We start from the raw sequence: 20,640 nt of genomic DNA on the forward strand, positions 1-20,640 counted from the left end.
TGTGTAGACTAGATACTATATTTTATTTAGTTATTTCTAATAAATATTAGAATCTAGAGTTTAAGCATAGACCTTGTAGTCGGTCTTTGGTTTAATGCATCATTTTAAATAAATTAATAAATATGGATGGAACAGAATCATGCAGCTCTTTTCATTGGCTGCCAGTAACATTTCTACACCATAAAAACAGCAGTTGTATGATTTCTATATTTGTATGACAGAATAAAAAACAAAAGTATAACTAATAATAATTGAATGATGGTACACCAACAGGCCCCTGAACTGCTCACTGCCTCATCAGAAATAGTCTCAGTGGAAAGGTAGCTGTCAAAACATCATTCTTAAAAGTGAGAAACAGTAAGAATAGACTGTGGTATGCCAAATTACACAAGAACTGGACTGTAAATCAGTAGCATAAGTCTTATAGAGTGATGAATCGTCATCAGTATTTACAGAGGTCAGGAGAAAGGTACAACAGTGTCTACAGCCACCTGTAAAACACAGTGTCTCTGTCATGGTCTGGTCCTGCATTTCTGACAGCAGTGTTTGGGATCTTGTCAAAACCGATGACATTATGAACACAGAAAAGTGACTTTCAAGCTCATTAGAATTATGCAAACTCTGTTTTTACCTTATATACTGTATTTCCATATGTTTTTGTACACTTGCACCCATTTTCCCAGCAAAACAAAGAAATGGAGATAGTTGCAATCAGAAATAAAGACAGCATTTAACAAAAAAAATAAATCAAGTTCATCATTAAATAACTCATTTCTTTATTACTCATAAAATATACAGCAATCTCAGTACTGAAAGAATTCATTGGAACTTGAATTCACAGTCATTTTCCCTATATACATGCTAGTTTCTTTCCTCTTCAAGAAAAAAAGCAAGGAAAAGAAAAAAACACTTTTCCATACTAATGAAATTAGCGAATGTATTTTACATAATTCCAGTTAAAAGCATTTGTCAACAAACAAAACTGTGAATTCTTGAATCAGGGTACAATCGAGTGGTTTCTCTCTCTTTTTTTGAAGTTAAAGCAAGCAAAAGTCAATACTTTGACTAAGATAACAGCAAAAATATCATTTAGACAGAAGAAAAATCAAATGCCATCCTATCATTGGTTTACAGTGTTTCTCCTCGCAAAGCTCAGCCTAAATACCTCAGTAAGGGATCAGTGCTTCTCACAAATGTTTAAATACTTACCTAGTGTGCACCACTGTACTTTCACAGCTGCCTCTACAAACCCATCCTTTCTCAGTAACTAATGAAGGCACAAAATGAACACATAAAAAGGGACCAGAAGTACACAAATAATTTATTCTTCAAAGACTAAACCGCAATGGACAAGTCAATGTACAAAATTAAGGTTGCTCGACCTAATAATTAACCGGTGCACATATCAAATTTTTTGAAATTACTCAGATCATTAAAACCTGACTTTTTTTTGTTTTCCTCTAGAGGATAAGGAATTTAAGACATGAAAAATGGGTTTAATAAAAATTTGATCTCAAAAAATAAATGATCTTTTCCCCCAGTATGACTTTTACAGACTTGAAGGACAAGTGCATTCTGAAGGGTGTAGTGTGCGGATATAAACCCATGAACCCCCCCCACCCCTCCAAACACACGCGCGCGCGCACACACACACACACACACACACACACAGAAACAGCGAACCGCCGATGAACCCAAGCCTTCTCAGTCTCATTTGCACAGTTAAAACTGGGTTAAAATGTATCCATGTCTCTTGGTCCCTGTTGGTTTAGCTCTCTGTGATGTGCAACCACCAGTCTACAGCATGTTATTGCCTTAGAAAGGTTGCCGTCTACCAAACGAGTCCAGGTTTTAGCACTCAAGAAGTCCATGTTGGTAAAGCAGTGGTCACTGAGGTCCAGTATTAGTTGAAAGGACACCTAGTGCTGGATGAGGTGGTGATGAGCGTTGGCCAGCCTGCTGAACCTCCTCCCTCACTTGCTCGCTCTCTGGTGGTGGTGGTGATGAAGGGGTGGGGTGGGGTGAGGGGGACTCTTAAGGCTCCTGTGGGGGCTTGTGTCTCATTCTGCCCTCCCAAACTCATGGTGGATGATTTTTAAGACACAGTGTGTGTTTATGCATTTATCACTTTCGCCCTTCCTTCAGTACGTCTCTGAATCAGAGTCGTTGAGCTCCTCGTCTTTGTAGAAGCCGTCGTGGTGGCTGATGTTGTTGAAGCTGCAGTATGAGCTGTGCTCGCCACGCAGCACGGGCAGGCTGTCGAAGGTGACGCTCTTAGAGGGGCTGGTAGTGTAATGGTTAATGGCACTGAATGGGAGGGTTGGTGCCGGGGTGCAGGGAGACACAGGCATCATGGTGGCCAGGATGAGGGCTAGGCAGTCTGCCACATCTTTGTTGGGGGCACAAGCCAAGGCGGGCGTGTAACCTGAGGAAATAACAACACAACAATATTTTATGCTCCATAAAATTAATGCAAAGAAAACATTTGCAGTCAGCTTCTAATCCTGCTGTGCCCAAGGATGCACACCAAAACCCAGAAGTAAGACAAAAATAATAATAATTTAAAAAAAACTACAGTGAATTTACCATTTTCATCAACTGCAAGGACACTGGCTCCCTTTGCAAGCAGCTCTTGCACTACCACAGTCAGGCCATTTCTTGCAGCCACGTGTAGAGGCCTTAAAAGACAAGATAAATCTTTGAAATCGGTGACAAGCTAGTCAACACTTACTAATTTGTTTTGTACATTTTGACATTAAGAATTCAGTTATTAACAATAATGCACTAACAAGCGAGGTACTAATATGATATGAGTGATACGTACGTCTGTAAGGCGGCATTAGTGGCATTTATGAGGTTTCTGTCTGTAATCTTCTCCAATATCAACAAGGCACTGGTTTCATGTCCCTATGGATGGGTATAAAAAGAGCCACACAGAGTGGTAAATGCTCATCCTTTCTCATATTTAAACACTTCGGCAAGACACTGTGCATACTAAGAGCATATGGTACTACACACCTTACTGCAGGCCAGGTGTAGTGCAGTGTTCTTTGCAGCATCTTGTAGAGTGAGATCTGCTTTTGCACTGCTCACCAGCACCTCTAATGGTGACATGATCAAACACAGGAAAAACAAAATGAAGTTAATTCAATAAAGCACAGTTTATTAATTCAATCCTCCACTTGATTATTATGTCCCGCTGTGATATTTGCCAGGGTAATAGTTAAAGCCTTCGTACCGACAGCGTTGGTCTGGCCGTTCTCAGCAGCCATCATGAGCGGTGTCTTCCCCACGGCGTCGACACTGTTGACCTGAGCGTTGTGGCTCAGCAGCAGCTGGAGACACTCCACGTGGTCAGTGAAGGCTGCGGCGTGGAGCGGGGTCCTGCACGTGCAACATCAAAGCAAAGCTCAGTATTTATTCAGTGATATGACCCTTCACTTCCTTACGCTCGTTCCCAGAATCAGGTGCTTTACAATTCTATTCAGGCTTGAATTAATATTTTTCTTGTAACATCATACATGCCTGTTTTTACTGTCTTTGGAATTCACAATTGCAGGGCCCAGTGTGTCTATCAGCATCTCAGCAGCACCTTCGTTGTCATGGATCCTAAGGAATAAAAAACAGCACTATTTAATCTGGTAGATGCTCCGTCCTTACACAAATTGATCGAGAGAAAGCAGCTCTAGGTCTTACACAGCACAGTGGAGGGGGCTGAAAGAATTGCCATCAGCCTTGTGGAAAACCTCTTGCTCCAGCAAAACCTCCACACACGTATCGTGACCTGCAAGAATGAAAACATTAGCTAGTTACAGCATTAACATAGCAATAATGACCAGGATGTGTCAAAACTAGCCTAAGGGTGTGCATAAGAGACCTGTGCCAACGAGGAAGACTGTATTAGTCCCCCTATGAAATGCAAAGTTCGGGTCAAAAGCTTCCCAAGTGCCATTTTTAACAGAAAAACAGAAATTTCAACATAGCATTTCTTAACATACTAGTTTTCTTTAGAAAGCATGAAGGATTTCTATTTGTGCTGCATAATTATTTCACTTTTTTTGTTTTAACTGAGCCATAGCACGAATCACTGCCGTGGAATGATGTCCTTTAATTTACAAGCTTTGAGCAGCTTTGAGCACAGTACAAAAAAAACTTCAGCAAGAGTTTGAGTTTGAGAAAGCATAATACCAAAACCAAAACAAATCAGTTTAGACTTGAGGAAAAGAATTGTTGATGCTCACAAAGCAGAGGAAGGATATACAAAGTTATCACATCATTTCCAAGTACTGAGAACTGGAGTGAGAAGCATCAATAAGAAATTCAAAGAGAGCCACACAGGACAGAAAAAGTCTGGCAGAGGTAGGAAGCAAAAGATTTCAAAATCTCTGAAAAGGAAACTGGTGAGAGATGTGTCTAAAGACCCCTTAGCAACTGCCAAAACATGAGTGAATGTTTTAGCTAAGCTGGGAATTATACGCTCAGAAGAGAATCACTAGAACCATGCAAAGGAATGGACTGTGAGATTGCACACCAAGAAAAGCCAGACTGAAGTATGCTAAGGACAACTTGGAGAAAGAGTATGCATACTGGAAGTGTGTCCTTTGGTCAGATGAGACTAAATCAGAGCTCTCGGTCCACAGAGACACTGTTTGTGTTCGGGGAAAGAAGCATCACGGAGGCTAATAATTTTAACCGTCTTAGTTTTTGTGAAATCATTTAATCTCTGTGTGCAAAGTAAAATAATGTAGGCATCCAAAAAAAACAACTTGGATGCTTGAAAAAACTATAAAAGAAAAATTCCTTTCTTTGTTTAACAGCACCTGGGAAACACAAAATGTTTAAAGACGGGACTAATAATTCTGTCGCCATCTGTATGATGAGCAAGCAATAAACATGGAAAAGATGTGCTTGGCTATATTCCAACCACATTTACTTGGGTGCTTCATTATACTAATCTACTGCACTTAGTGGCAGGCTTGCATGTTCTAACCATCACATGTAAATGTCTTTATCTACACGGAATGTCATCAAAGCCCTCTTCTCTGTACCATTGTAGCAGGCCCAGTGCAGTGGGGTGTAGCCTTGGTTGTCTGTTAAGACAGGGAGTGTTTCCACTGATTGGGCAGCATGCAGAAGGCCTCCCAGTACCCCTATGTGTCCACACGCCGCTGCCAGGTGGATCGGTGTGCGCCCTTTACAGTCTCGCACCAGGAAGCTGGCGCTGTGCTGAAGCAAAGCTTCCACACATTCCTCATGGCCAGTCACCGCCTGAGAACAGAAAACAGGTTTTACCAATGACTGGCTTACATCCTGAATGACAACATACAATATGTAGAAAAAAAAAAAAACAAGGTTTCAGAGAAACCTCTCAGATACTCGCAGCACTACCCAGTTTTCACAATATTTCCTCCATGAGTGTTGCTTCTTTTTCTTTAAGTTGTTTATTGTACATTTTGAGGGTCTACGTTGGGTCACTGCACTATAGTAGAAGTCAGCCTCTTTTTACTTTCAGTATCTTGACTGCCTTTTGGGCATCCCAAAGCAGAATATTTCCACATCGATTCCTAACATGATGCCTACGTTGCCTTGATGGCAAGGTTTTCTTTTCAATATATGCTGGCATGTCTGTTGTCCAAATAGAGCATATTTGTGTAGAAAGCTGGCACAGTAGGAGTGTTGTAAAGTCATACTGGGTAGAGTTTTGCGTCTCAGACTGGAATTCAACTATCGACCTTTCGCTTGCCAACTAAATGTGTAAACCCATACATTATGGAAAATCACACAAGGTCCTTTATATAACTTACAAAAAATATTAGTACTAAAACATTCCAAAAAGCATAACATTAATGAATAAAGAAGATATACAAGCAATAGACAAAGAAAGCAAAAGTAAAAATGTAAGAAAACAACATGTAAAAGCCAGTCCATACTTTCCTGAAGTTCGTTTATTTATTTCTAAATGGGGAAATGATTGTGCTGATAGAATTGCGAGAGGAAGTTTGTTCCACAGAACTGGGCTAAAACAGTTTACCATTTGTTTTAAGCCTTAACTGTAAAATATGTAACAGCAACTGATTCTGAAGGGTCTAGGGGTGGTATGAGGTATTAGGAGCTCTAACGTATCAAGTAGAGCCAAAATCTTGGGATTCTGAAGCAAATGGGAAGTTACTGTCGTTCTGTGAGTGATGTGTTCCCTGTGATTAGTGTGAATATACTTGCTGCTGTTTTGTACCAACTGTAGATACTGCCGCATCATTTAGGCATGTACACAATGACTTGCAACTATCTAATCAGGAGAAAATGAGGATGTTGACAAGCAATATTTCGAAAAGCGAGACTGGACTACATGTCTGACATGCTGGTTGGTTGGCAATAAGTGAAATGTGCCTTGCAACACAGTAAAAAACAAAAAACAAAACAAAAAAACTGTTGTGATTATTGTGTTGTTGCGATATTTGAAAGACACACTCATTCCACAAAGGCCAAGAAATACACATGTAAATTCTGATAGTGGTAGCAAGATTTAGGTATCCATACTGAAAACTGTGAATAAAGTTATGCACAGAAATATGAGCAAAAATAATGACATTTACTTACTCCTCTGTGCAGGGCTGTCCTGCCCCATTTGTCTTTGGCTTCTACATTGGCTCCTTTATTTAGCAGAGAATACACACAATCTGTGTGTCCACTCAGGACCGCAAGCATGAGAGGGGTTCTAGGAGATATGAGGCAATAATGTTAGCAATGACTTTAGAATAAGAATGGAAATAAAATAAAAAGATTTTCATTTAACTTACTGTCCATTCCCATCTTGAATGTCTACTGCACTTTGAAGATCAGCATTTCCAATGAGCAAACGTAAACACTCTGAGTGACCATTGGTAGCTGCGGGAAAGATTAACTTATTACTTATGTTGTATTTGGGTCTGAATTTTCAGGTTCAGGAAATTTTATTTGTAACTCCACGTCTAACATACCTGCAGCATGTATAGGTGTTCGCTTCAAGGTGTAATCTTTCACCAAGATGGAGGCTCCCTGGTTGATTAGGACATCCACACACTCCACATGCCCTTTGAAGGCAGCCAGGTCCAGGGGTGTGCGCCCTTGGCTGTTTCTCACATCCAGATCCAGCAGAGACTGCACCAGAACCTCCATAGCTTGATGGTGACCATGGTATGCCTGAAAGGTGGATTCCCCCATTATAAAGTTACTGCTGACGCTGGTGACATGTACTGCTCACCAGAAGGATAAAACCAAGTGTTTCAAATTACTCACAGCAAGATGCAGGGGGCTGACAGGGGCTCTGACATCCGCGTCGTTCAGGATGTCTGTCCCTGAGGTTTCCATTAGCTGAATAAGCCAAGACACACATGAGAACCTGATTCAGATATTGTTTCCTTTCCTACTGCATGACTCTGTGCCCTATTTTATATACATAAAAACTACAAAAAAATATGTCAAGCCTTGATTATACTCTGTTATAGACAGAGTTACAGACAGCTGGAGACATCACAGCAGAAAAATCCTTCCTGTTATACGTCTTTGAAGTTTGGCTGAAATCTGTTGCTTGGGGCTTTTGTATTGTAATGAAAATGTTTCTGCAGATGAGTTTGGGCGATCACAAACGAACATCTGTAGGGACCCTTGTGCTCACTGACTAATGAAAAAAATTCCATCACTTGGACTCAACCAGACTCACAGGTCCAGAAAATAAGGCCTCAGTCATAGAGTTTTGTGGTACTTCTTGCTAGTTTTATGAAGAGACTCCTCAGTTGTGAGGCTTCTTCTCTTCTACGAACTCAAGAAATTAAATTTAAAAAAAATCTATCAACTAAAGGGATAAAAACATCAAGGACACCAAAAAAAAACAGGTTACCATTCAACCGAGGGAGATAGTAGCCTGAACACTGAAATTTACCAGAAACCCACCATAAACTCTGAGTCCCACCACCCAGTGGAACACAAACTTAGGGTTATCAGAAGCTTACACAACTATACAGAAAACGTTCCCTCCAAGGTAAAAGAAAAAGGAACGCACACATTAACAGAGTACTTTTAGTTATCAGCAAAGAGGCATGAGACAAAATGTCAGACATTCACCAGGGGAGAACCAAGACGTCATCCAGAGAACACAGACGATTCAAGGAGGAGTAAAAGAAGTCATCTATGCCCAAACAGAACAACCATTTCAGAACAGGTGGTTGCCTAAAACACCAACTATAACACACTTTTGAGATCCCCTCCCAGGTGATTCACTCACTCACATGTTGAAATGTGCAACCCCAATAACGTAATAATGATGACAACAACTCTCTGGACTAAGTCCAAGGTGAAAGCACCACTAGGGGCTGAATAGCTCATAATCCCCATGATAGGATTCTTCACTGTTATAACTGAAGAATCCTCTCAGACAAGAGGTGAAATGTCTTCAAGAGCCTAAAAAGAAGAACTAAAGAACTAAAAATCAACTTACCACATCTAGGGGTGTTTCACTTGCAATCTGTTAAAGAACAGGAAAAAAACACAAACAAACAAAAAACAGGCAATTCTTTAAGCAGAATTCCACAAAACACAAATATGAAAACAGGGACATGGTGGCTGTTAAGTGTCATGTACTCTGGATTGAAGTTCTTACCAGCTCCAGACAAAGGCGATGTCCATACGCTGAGGCGTAGTGCACAGCATTGTAGCCCTGATTGTCCCGGATCCCTGGATTTGCATCATTTCTCAGTAAATATTCCAGGCACCTGCAGACACAACAAAAGCGCTGTAGTCAAGGAAACAACATGTTGGCTTCTAGTCCTAAACCACTACTCAGCATAATGGATAATGCAGGTGGTTATTTTTACTTTTATCTGTGAAAAACTACAAACATGAACCACCTCCCACACAACATCCACCATTTTTAATAGAGAGAATTTACTGACTTTCCATCTGTGTCAGACGCAGCGGCGTAGTGGAGAGGAGTGCAGCCCCGCTCGTCTAGGTCATTGACGCTGGCCCCAGACCCCACCAGAGCAAACAGGCACTGGTAGTTACAATTGGCAGCAGCGTAGTGCAGAGGGGTCCTGGAAAAGCAAACACAGCTCAGTTCCCTGTTCAAATTTGACTCTTGATCCAAATCCACCAATAAATACTACAAACCTGCCAAAGCTGTCCTTTCTGTTGAAGTCGGCCCCAGTGTTGAGGAGAAGATTTAGACATTCCAGGTTTCTGAGGGGTTAGACAGACAGTCACTTGATTAAAAATTACACAATACTTTAATACTAAAGGCGATATTCAGCCATCGTGTACTGACCCTCCAGCAGCTGCAGCATGTAAACAGGTCCTCCCAAAGTCATCAGGAGTATCAATATCAAAGCCTGCACAGGGTAAAGGTGATTATGAAGGAGACACATTCAGGATATATTATAAAATGTTTTACATTGCACATGATATATTTTTGTACTTTTTTTCCTGTCAGGAATTTCTAAACTACTTAAACGTGAGCTTTGTGTCACGTTGCACTGAAGGCTGTGACAGGGCATGAGTGCCGTTCACCTGAAGACAGGAGCTTTCTGCAGCAGTCAGAGAAGCCACTGAGAGCAGCTAAATGCAGTGGGAACATGCCATGGATTCCTCGTCTGAATGAAAAAACAAAAAACTTTGTATCATACAAACAGTACACAACAATGTTGCTAATGTGGGAATAAAAAAATGACTATTACTAGCACATTACCATTTATATGAGTTACACAACAGATACTACATGTGTGCTTTCAGAAGGAAGGCTCTTCAATATATGTTCTAAGACTTGACTGAAAAATCAACAGAAAGGCTCACGTACTTAGCTGTGTCAGCTCTGTTGGAGATGAGAGTGTTAATGAGGAGTTCGTGGCCGTATCGAGCGGCAATGTGTAGTGGTGTATTTCCGTTCTTGTCTTCACAGTCAATCTCCGCACCTTTAGGGGGAAAAAACAAAAATCAAAGCAAGCATTTAGCCTCTGTTACACTAAAAAGCAGTTTTTGCTTCTGGGTCCAGCATGAGAAACAGCTCACCTTTCTCAATGATTGCTTGAGACCTCGAGAACCTCCCATGGATCGCTGTCATGTGGAGTGGAGTCTTCCCATCTTTACTCTGAATTGAAACAAAAACTTATTATCTGACAAGTTATGCCTTTTTACAGTAAAGTTTAATCCCCAAGTCAATCAGCTTCCCTCAAACAATGAGAAGACCTATCACATGTAGGAAGCAGGCACAATAATACACGTTTACACACAAGGAAGCAAGACGTTAGGGCTGTGCGATTTTATACGCTATCGTTTAATTTGTGGTGTCGCATTTTTTCATTGTTTGGATGGCCACCAAGTGAATGCAGGTACAGAAAATACCAGCATGGCCAGCGAAGATGAGGCAGAACCAGGTAGCTCCAAACAGAAATACTAAACTAGGGGCTACCTCTGTAGCATGGAAATGGTTTGGTTATGAAAAATCTGACACAGACCAGAAAACTGTACTATGCAAATTATGCCGCAAACCGGTCCCCAGCACAAACTCACACACGACAAACCTCTACCACCTACGCAAGAATCATGTGAAAGAGTATGGAGAGAGTTTACGGATGGGAGGCCAAAAGGAGCCGTCAGGTGCTCAAAATAAACCTTAGACTCAAAGGTTACAACAGGCTTTTCCCCGCAGCATGCCATGTAATAAATACTCACAAAGAAAATGGTGGTCGTTACAAGTTATATCTAAAAATATATGTAAATACTTAGTTGTTTAATAACAAGCTTTGCCTGGTTTTTACTCACTTTAATGTTGACATCTGCCCCATTGCAAACCAGAAGCTCCAGGCAGAGTGCTCCGTGACGCGAGGCGGCGGTGAAATGCAGAGGGGCAAAGCCCTTCTCGTTCACCTGGTTGACGTTGGCTCCACAGTCTATGAGCTCGTTCACAACCACATCTTGCCCGTTGTAGCAGGCCACGTGGAGGGGTGTGTTGCCATATGCATTGGGCTCATTGATCTAGAAAGTCAGGAAAACAGCAGGCAATTAAAACAATTAGAATAAAGTGCTACAAATAAAAGAACAGTTACAGTTAGAACAGTTGTAACACACAATTTAGAGACACCACTGAAAAATATCTCTCCTGTTGAGCTCATACAGTATAGCAGTGTCTACAGTGCGATGGCAAAAAGCTTGTGGGTGGAACCTACATCCACCCCCAAGTCCAGGAGGTATTTAACAACGCTGATCATTCCACTAGAGGCTGCCGCATGTAGGGGGGTGTAAGATTTCTTATCTTTGCAGGCCACCTCAGCTCCATGTGATGCCAGCAGCTTCACCACTTCTATGTGTCCTGAAGATAAAAAGAGATTTAATTACATAATGCTTACACAAAGATATTAGACATGTTTTTTGTTCATATGGCATCTACTCTAATGTAAACATTTAAAAACATTTTAACAGATGATTTTTATTCAAATAAAATTCTGCCATTTAAGTTAATATTGACCACAAGAAGAAAGGAATGTCTAAAGTTGCATAAAAATGAACAAATACCAAAACGTAAAAATCTCTATGGCTGCATTATTTTTTACCCATGTAGGCGGCCCAGTGTATCGCACGGCGGTCCTTCTTGTCAAAAGCATTGATGTTGGCCCCTCTGGAGAGCAAGAGTCTCACCATCTAAAAGTAGCAAAAAAACAAAAAAAAAACAAACAGGGGATGAGAAAAAACATCAGGGGACGCTGCAACATCAACCTACCTATCTACCATTTGCAATAAATGTAGCAACTTATATACACTGCATGCAGTGTTTACATATTAGACATACGAGTTCAGTGACTTTATCTTAGCGCTCTTGGATCAATTGTCTTGTCAATGTATGCGTATCTTCACTTTAATATAATAGAAATTATTTGAACCTGCAGGGGTTTCTAAAGTTATTTTTTTAACTTGCTGAGCAAACATGAGTGGTGAAACCTTGTCACCCTTTTGCACAGATTCTGTGCAGGTATGCCAACCGAACAAATATAATTAAGATTAAACAAGAAAACATGCATTTCCAAATATCCTGTCTTGTACAGCCAGTAGTGTGGCATTCTTCTCTTGGAGCATACCTCCATAGACTCACCTTTTTCATATTTATATGCTTAACTTGAATCCACTGTATACCTAAAAGATGCTCCAAATAGCTTGTATGCACTTGCATTCATTTGCATGAATTTTTGATAATTCACTTTTAAGATAGCTAATTTGCATGCAAGTACAAGATTACAATGGGTAATTTGCATCCAGACACATGATTGGTCAAGCACTATCTGTGCATCCAGCACCCTTAAGTATGCGACCACAATTTATGACTGCATGCAGAGAGCCCACTCAGTCTTAAGCCATGTCTGAAAATGCAGTTTGTGCTCTTTAATTCAATGTAGCTGGCTCATTAAACATTGAAAAGCTGCCCTCTTTAACTTAAGAGGGTGCCCTGATGTCAGGAAGCATTTGGATGACTGGACCAGATTTTGCGCAACTGAATCCGGGATCAAACGGTCGGGTCGGTTAGTCATGCACTACTAAAATTCAGCAGACCTATATGTGGATGTTGCTTGTCTCAACTAACACTTGTTAAATGGGCAAATAATGTGACCATTATTCTGCACTGCATGGCAGAGTGCCCACCAGTGTTTAATCATTCTTGAGGCAAGCAGAAACACTTCTTAGAAAGAGATCGGGAACTTCTAATAACAGTCAGGTAAACACACCCAGTAATGCTAGCATACTCTGACAGTTTGCCAGCAAAAACAATCTATGTAGCACACAGCAATTTAAATCAATCAATATGAGGATTACTGAAGAGGTTATACTCAAAGACATTGCACACTTTACAACCACAAAACCTCACCAACCCTCTACATTAACACTCTGCTCCTTAAGAAAGCTGATACCAAACGTTCAGCTGCTATTTCAATTCATTAACGCGCAACCACATCGATTCCAAAGATGTTAAAGTGCCTCCTTAAGCACAGTTTAATCTAACAATGTCTTAGGGTTTAAATTTACCTCCAGATGACCGCTGAAGGCTGCATGGTGCAGCGCGGTGCGGCCTGCTCTGTCTGACACATTCACATTGCTGAGTAGTGGCACTAGGGCTTCGGCGCAGCGGACCGCCTTATTGGCGGCGGCGATGTGAAGTGGCGTCTGCCAGTTTTTGTCTCGGGCATTTACATCAGCCGAGTGTTTCAGCAACACCTGGACAGCATCCTGCGAAGAAAAAACAACAAGTAGGTTTACATTGTTTGGATATGCAAACCTGTGTCTTGTAGTGTGTATGACAGAGAACAAAGGGAAAATTCACATACCTCACTGCAGGAGGCCACAGCTCGGTGCAGGGGAGTGAGCCACTTGTTATCTTTGGCATTTACTCTTGCACCTAGAAGTGAAGAAGCAAAGGCTATTTAAACTCATATGGTTTTGCTGCATATGGTGCAACGTTTCGACAAGAAGGTATTCAACAGTTTTTGAAGAGACTAAATTAGAAAAGTTCAGAAAAGGCTGAAAGAGGTGTAGAGACATTTCAAATATCTCATCATACTGTATGCAGAGGAATGATTGCTTGTATTCCACTTTGCTATTAAAAGGTGCCATTATGTACACATGTACACACACACACACACACACACACACACACACACACACAGCAGTATGTCATGTGCTCCCAGCATTAGGAAGATAATTATAGGCACATCTATAATATTTCTAATATTTCACATTTTAAGAGCATGACTTATTTTCTCTGATTAAAAACTGTTAGATAATCTCTCCAGACACCTGTGAAACTCTCATTTCTACAATCCAAAATTCACCCAGCATTTGTGGCTTCAAGCACTTTCTTGTGATCATTGCATTAATACTAAGAAGAAAACATACCAGATAGAATCAACAGCTCTATAATTTCTGCATCTCCGAGATAGGCGGCAGCATGCAATGGAGTTCGCTTCTCATTGTCCTGTATTAAGTGAACAGGAAGAAACTGCTGAGATTACAGAGAAACAAAACAACTTGCAGTAAACACTGCAATCTGTCTCTTCATTACATGTGCATTGGTCTGGTGTAGCAATACAAAAACACATTTTCCTTAACATTTGCAACACTGTAGTGTTAACAGGAACAAATATTTACACAAACACCACATTGTGGTTTTAACAAATTAATAAAAATAAAAATAAAGAAAAGCCTTGCAGTGAAGGACGAGCGAGTACAAAACAGCCTTATTTTGAAACAAACACCACCACTTGAATATGTAATATTGACGAGGAATGCAGTAAAGAAAAAAAAAAAAAAAGAGGCAGGTCATGCAGTGCTGTTCTGTATGCTACAATATCTGTAAGAAAGAGCTGCACGAGGCCTTTCAAGGACAACTGCACATTAGGCCCCCCCCAAAAATAACAATAATATGAGGAAACAGATGCAGATATTTGTAACTGTTGGGCTTACCTGTGCATTCACATCTTCTTTTTTGAATATAAGCGAACGTACTTCATCAGGATCTACATTGAAAATAGCTTTCAGCAAAGGAGGCTGTAAAAGAAAGAAAAAAAAAAAAGCACACAATAAATAAAAAGGACAAAATTATCATGATTTTGATACTTTTCTTTGTGGACATGTAACACCATCTCAGCTTCCATCACTACAATTTGCATACAGAGCAAACCCAATGAACTGCGAGTAACAATCTTGTCTGTCTGACGGGTATTGTTGAAATCTGAGAAAACCAATAATCCGCCAAACTTAAACTTAAGGACTTCAGCATGCTTGCAACACAGGACATACACAACACTCATCTGAAGACCAAATATTGGCATTCAACAAAGCACAAATGAAAGCAATGTAAAAGAGCATTATTCTTTGGGAGAAAGAGGACAAACAATGAAACGATGACTCCGCATGTCACAGACTGCCAAGGCCACTTTTTAAACACCGTTCTGCACTTTCTGTCTGTTGATAAGTAAACATGCCATGTTAGCAGAGATAAACATCGCAGTTTTTGAATGAAGACATTAAAAAAGACAGACCCAAACCTTGTACTCAAAATGAGAACTGTGCTGCTTACTTTCACACAGCCAGGAATCAAAAACAGGAAAAAAAATAAAAGTACACAGCTCCTCTCATTCACCACATCCAACATGATCACAAGAGCAAGTTTTGGCATAAAAATGAACCAAAGTTCTTTGAGAAATCTCTCTTGTTGATCATCGTGTAGACAGAGTGCTAGCAGTGTGTTTTTCAACATGAGTGTATAATGGAATTTTTTCCATCATAACACTTGGGATGTTTCTAAAAAGTGACAAAACATGTGCACACAATAAATTTCAACCTAATAGACATGTTGGCCATTGAATTGGCAACACCTTATAAAAATAAATTGCTGCTATGCTCATTTTCTCAGTTTCATACTGATGACTCCTCACTTGTCCAGTTATGTATAAACACTTGCTATGTGTACATAGGCTTTAAAAACATTTTTGCTTATGCTTAAAAAACTGCTATACCCTTCACATTTTATACATATTAATAATTGCACAAATGCTTTAATATAATTTATACTATGCCTTCTACATAATAAAGTTATGAATAATAAAACTGACTTTGACTTGAAGAACTGGCAGTGTTGTGTATCTTTCTATGACTTCAGTGCAAGCCAAACTCTAAATGCCAAACTCAGCATTTAGAGTTTGCCACACCATAAATGACAGAACTGAGTCTTGAATGCAGCGTTACAATATTCCCTTCATGTTGGATAACACTTTCTGATGCTAGCTTCAGTCTTTTTATGTTTTTTGAAAGAGTCAACCACTCCTGTAATTTTAGACAGACGAAATGCTTGCAATGCTCAAATAAAATCATTGAAAAAACAAAAGAATAACCCAAAAAACAAAAACAAATCCTAGGTAAGTAATATGACTAAAATATATCATTTATGTTTAGCAACACTGGATCGTTTTAAAACCAGAGCAAAGATTTTGGAAACACTGGAGTCTTTGATCAGGATGTTTTCATCTGCATGCCCTGTAGCAAGAGGCTGGGTTGGACAGGGACAACAGTGGAGAGGAGGAGATCCCTTCCAGGCAGAGCATTCCTGACATTTTAAAGTGTTACAGCTGAACCCCCAATTAAAAACTATATTCCTAAGAAATACACTATAAGTGAGAAATCTTAACCTGAATGAATAAGACAGCATATATGCAAAACAAAATGCATGAACAAGAAGTGGCCGAGAGAAGGAAACTGCTTTTAAAATAATCTGCTGCCTGCATCATGAAACATTGCGTTATCTACTAGTGACGTGCGATGCCACTGATTTCCTTTCTGATCAGCTACCAAGTAAAATTCAGACTGGTATTGGTGATTGTGATCCAATACAGACACTTTGTACAAAAACTTAATGTGTTTAGAAAATCCAAAGTATTGTCTTTCAAAATATACCTTCATAATGGATACATGACATCAGACTTCTTGCTCTTATCATTCAATTATGAAGAATTATATATAAGAAAAAAAAGCAAAAAAAAGGCAAAAAAAAAGCCTGAAAATTCAATGCCTACATTTTAAAAGGATTCAATTAACAATTAAAAACATATATGACTGATTTAAAATAATAATAAAGCTGAGAAACATTTCCTAGATACATGTTATTATCTATCTTATGTATGTTTGAATTGTATTTTTAGTGTTACACATCACCAACAGCTCCACATTTTCCCTCTCTGTACCTGGAAAGTATCTGCCTGTAGCACCAAAGGACTTCCTAGCAGCACCTGTCCCTCACCTCTTCTTCAGTTAGCCTCATCATAAACTCATCATCATATTCCGTGTAATGATTTACTTTTGTGTCACAAACCACGTCTTGGCTGTTTGTGGAGCTGAAACGGCTCCACGCATGACTCTGCTTACGATCATCACCTGAGCGAGCGATGCATTTATACAGCTGTATTTCACATCACTATGACAAGCGGAAGGAGGAGTAGTTCCTACAAATCATTTAGAAAATCCTAATAATATAGTTACTTTCCACTGTGTTCCTGTTAATCATAAACTCCTAATTTACCCCAAATTAATAAAATATTGATATTTTAATATGAGCATGGATTCTAGAACATAAATATCTGGTATTGACAGAATCAATACTTTAGTATCGATCCTCACACCACTATTATGTACTCATAACCTTTACGTGCCTGAAATAGATTTTGGCTTAAAATAACTCAAAACATACCAAATAAGTCTACTAGCTGAGAGAAAACAAAAACACTGAACTTAATGACTCCTCTCTTTGCTTTCCATTGTACAGGTAAAATGATGCAATATACAGGGTACATGCATTCATTAGTATTCAATCATTCAACTTAGCAGGCTGCCCAGCTAGTCAATTAGGTTAATGTGCATGCAAGCAGTTTGTATGTGCAAAAGACATTTGGTTTATGAAAGTGCATCTTCAGCAACCCACTTTAAAACATTAATCAAGCACAACTACGTATACTTGCAATCATCTGGTTTTGCAGTACTACTTCCTGATGCCTTTTAGTGACTCATGCTTCATGAAGTTAAATACAGAACCAAGAATTTATACCTCTACCTGACAGAAAAGATATACAATAAAGTAAGGGAAATTGCTGAGTTTACTTCATATAAGCCAAATGTCAAACATTGTAAGGGTCATTGTTGTTATTTCATTTTTTTTTTTAAATCTATCAAGGTCACCCTGCTATGGATAAGCCCTCAACAGCTATTCAACACATATGCGGTGCCATGGGTGGATTATTCCCAGCGACATATTGAAGCAATCACGACATTACAAACTTGTACAACCACGACTGCCATCTCAAAAGCGAGCAAGCAAGCAGCATACAGTGGCTTTTTCTTTCTTTCTTTCTTTTTTTTTTTTTTTAAACACAAGGACAATGAACTCGTTTAGTTATTATAATGCCCATGAATGTCTGCAGGGCACAAAGCAGGTTAGAGTTACTGGGGACAAATTCAGCCAACAAGCAGACTCTTGTGGTTCGAACACTATTTACGCCATGTTAAAAACAAAAAAGAAGGACAGATCTGCATTTTGTTGTTTTCAGTTCTCCGTGTCCTGCATGAGTGGTGGTGGTGTAGGAGATTTTCTATGCTCTTCTCTCACTGCTGGACTGTGTGCCTCCTCTCCTCATACAAGCCAAGCTAGTTAATACCATCACCATGGAGACAGCTCTTTGGCAACTTCCACCGGCTCACAGGAGCCCAGATCATTCAAGCACACACAGACCATAAAAGACACATGCGCGTACATATGTCACAGAATAGCAGGCATGTGCAAAACAAAACCCTTAAAATGATAACACTGAGCTATTCTGGTTTTCACGAAGTAGGTGTCAAGTGTTTTTTTTGCAGAGTTTAAAATGACACGTCTACTGTCACACTGCCATTGCCCTCATATATTAAAGCATTACACAGCAGTTTACCTGCATTTTCCCCCAGTAACGCGGTACACATGGGTATAGAGTATGCGAATACTAGCTAATAGAAACTGTCTTGTTTTATATATTTTTGAGTTTTTCTATAAGGGCACACACTAAAGAGGTCTGATTACAGGCATAGCTTAACTGTAACAGTGTTATAAATCCTCTTGAAAACAATAAAGTCACCAAACTAGCACAAAGCTCCGCTCAGATCCAATCACTCCATTATCCTGCCCCACTGTGACACCAAATAACATAGTTTGGTGAATCAGTGAACAAAAACTATATCGTTATTTAAGGGTTTTCTAAACCTACAGCTGCCACAAACATCACTAGTTGGTTTTGCTAACATAAATATAACCACAAACGTTTAGCTGTCACAGTAATGTCACAATCAACAGATCGCTTTGGCTGTCATGACAATAATCTCACTGTAACAGCAACAGAGAGGAAATTATTGTTTATCAATAACGCTAGAATTGCTCGTAAGCGACTGCACAAACACAATTTAGCATTGTTGTCTCACAATATGCTAACTAGTCACTTCACAAGTGAGTCGCTGGATGCATTTCACGCAGGCTCGGGCTAATTGCTGGAAATAAATACAACATCATTAGCTGCTTTTTAACTCAACAGCCATTTAAGTACATGTCGGAGTGCAAACGTGATGGGAACAACAACGGGGCTTCGAATGTTACACGCAGTACTTCAGCCAGCTTTCACCTCATCGAGGACAATTCAAATTCTAGATTAAGGAAATGCTTCCGTTTCAGAGTCAGGCTCGAAAGACTCGAATTACATTGCGCTGGTGAGCGCTGAAATCGAGGCTAACATTAGCCGGCCACTTGCTCAAACTTACGGTAAACCTCTAACACCAGCCATTACTTACCTGGTCTCGAATTTTGAGAACCACCATATTTGTGGTATTTTAACAGCTCTCATGCAGGTTCATAAAGGAATACTTGTCTCCTTCCGAACAGCAGCGTGTGATCTCGGTTGCTTCTGCCGCTGGTTTTGCTGGAGGCCTAGCGTGACTCTAGCTTAGCTCGCTCGCTAGCTAGCTTCCTAACCTGATGGCATGAAAGCGAGAGGAGTAGCGGAAACTCCATAACATTGCCGCCACCATATTTCACCTCGCCGAAAAGACGCAATCCGATAGGCTAAGAGCGCTCTAGATGTCAGTAAGGGAATCGCTGATTGGTTGTTGCCAGCTGCATTCTGTAACAGCACAGACGCACTTTGTTGAATATTGCACTGCCCTCAGCGCTTATAAGTGTAGATATTTTCTATAAGGAGCAATTTTAAACTCTATATTCCACGTGACATTTATTAACATTGTAATTTACCCATGGTGCACTGCTCTGAATAACGTGGTTTTGAGAACAGCTGAATGTTTTTCTATTTACTAACTGTGACTCATCCTGAAGTTGCACAAGTGCGACAACCATGCAACTGCTGCAGCAACTCCATGGATGCCACTGGGAGTCAAGTGTTGACAGCAGTAATACGAGTTCTCCGGGCTGACGGGGGCCTCCTGGAAACTTTTTTTTTTTAAAAAGGTAAGCAAACACACAACACAAACACAAAACAGTACTATCTATTTATTTTACGGCGACAACAGTAAAATAGATCTGAAATTTATTAAAACTGACTTATTAAAACTGTGAATTACTGGCGGTCCTAAAATGCGAAATGGGTTTCAGGTCTACTGATCCAACACCGAAATTTGATGAAATACGGCCACCTAGTGACTTCCCTTTTAACTACAAGCAGTGGAACTCTTTTAGCTTATGGCAATCAATTTAAAACAATATTTTATTTTATGTATGTGTTTTGGTGGTGGGGAGTGATTTGTGATTTAAATATTATTTTTTGTCGGCTGCCCTTCTTTTGCATTAGTTAAAAATATTCAGAGCACCCCTATTCATGTACAAGTGTTACTGATCCTAGAGCTTTAACAGGATTAGACAACAAAATCCTTTTACACAAAACAAGTCTCTGCATCATTAATCCTGAAGACAAGGCTGCCTTTTTTGTTTTGTTTTGTTTTTTACATTTGAATCATTTGTGGAATGCAACATTTACATCATTTCCTCTTTTCCGGTAGGACACTACAGACAGGACTAACAAGGAATGACAGGAAGCACAAAACAAAAGG

The 20,640-nt window shown here is 39.8% G+C and overlaps 1 protein-coding gene across 1 annotated transcript; it reads right to left on the reverse strand.

Annotated features, from left to right (window-relative positions):
- Positions 1 to 1,303: 1,303 nt before the first annotated feature.
- Positions 1,304 to 19,629, reverse strand: ankrd28b (ankyrin repeat domain 28b). The gene is made up of 28 exons (XM_086312048.1): positions 19,372 to 19,629; positions 14,476 to 14,559; positions 13,909 to 13,987; positions 13,341 to 13,411; positions 13,042 to 13,242; positions 11,580 to 11,667; positions 11,196 to 11,338; positions 10,792 to 11,004; positions 10,039 to 10,117; positions 9,827 to 9,941; positions 9,541 to 9,623; positions 9,299 to 9,362; positions 9,145 to 9,213; positions 8,928 to 9,068; positions 8,636 to 8,747; positions 8,474 to 8,500; positions 7,276 to 7,350; positions 6,978 to 7,179; positions 6,798 to 6,885; positions 6,598 to 6,715; positions 5,049 to 5,268; positions 3,697 to 3,784; positions 3,526 to 3,609; positions 3,239 to 3,384; positions 3,019 to 3,101; positions 2,825 to 2,907; positions 2,587 to 2,678; positions 1,304 to 2,425 (listed from the first exon to the last, which is right to left on the reverse strand). The coding sequence occupies exons 1-28, from the start codon at positions 19,396 to 19,398 to the stop codon at positions 2,142 to 2,144; spliced, it is 3,159 nt and encodes a 1,052-aa protein (XP_086168174.1). The 5' UTR covers positions 19,399 to 19,629; the 3' UTR covers positions 1,304 to 2,141.
- Between the last annotated feature and the right edge of the window lie 1,011 nt (positions 19,630 to 20,640).

The sequence above is a fragment of the Aulonocara sp. 'chitande type north' Nkhata Bay genome, linkage group LG11 (assembly GCF_057382095.1).
Source record: "Aulonocara sp. 'chitande type north' Nkhata Bay isolate Kocher_YH1m ecotype deep benthic linkage group LG11, A_spYH_male_GT1.1, whole genome shotgun sequence".
NCBI lineage: Eukaryota > Metazoa > Chordata > Actinopteri > Cichliformes > Cichlidae > Aulonocara > Aulonocara sp. 'chitande type north' Nkhata Bay.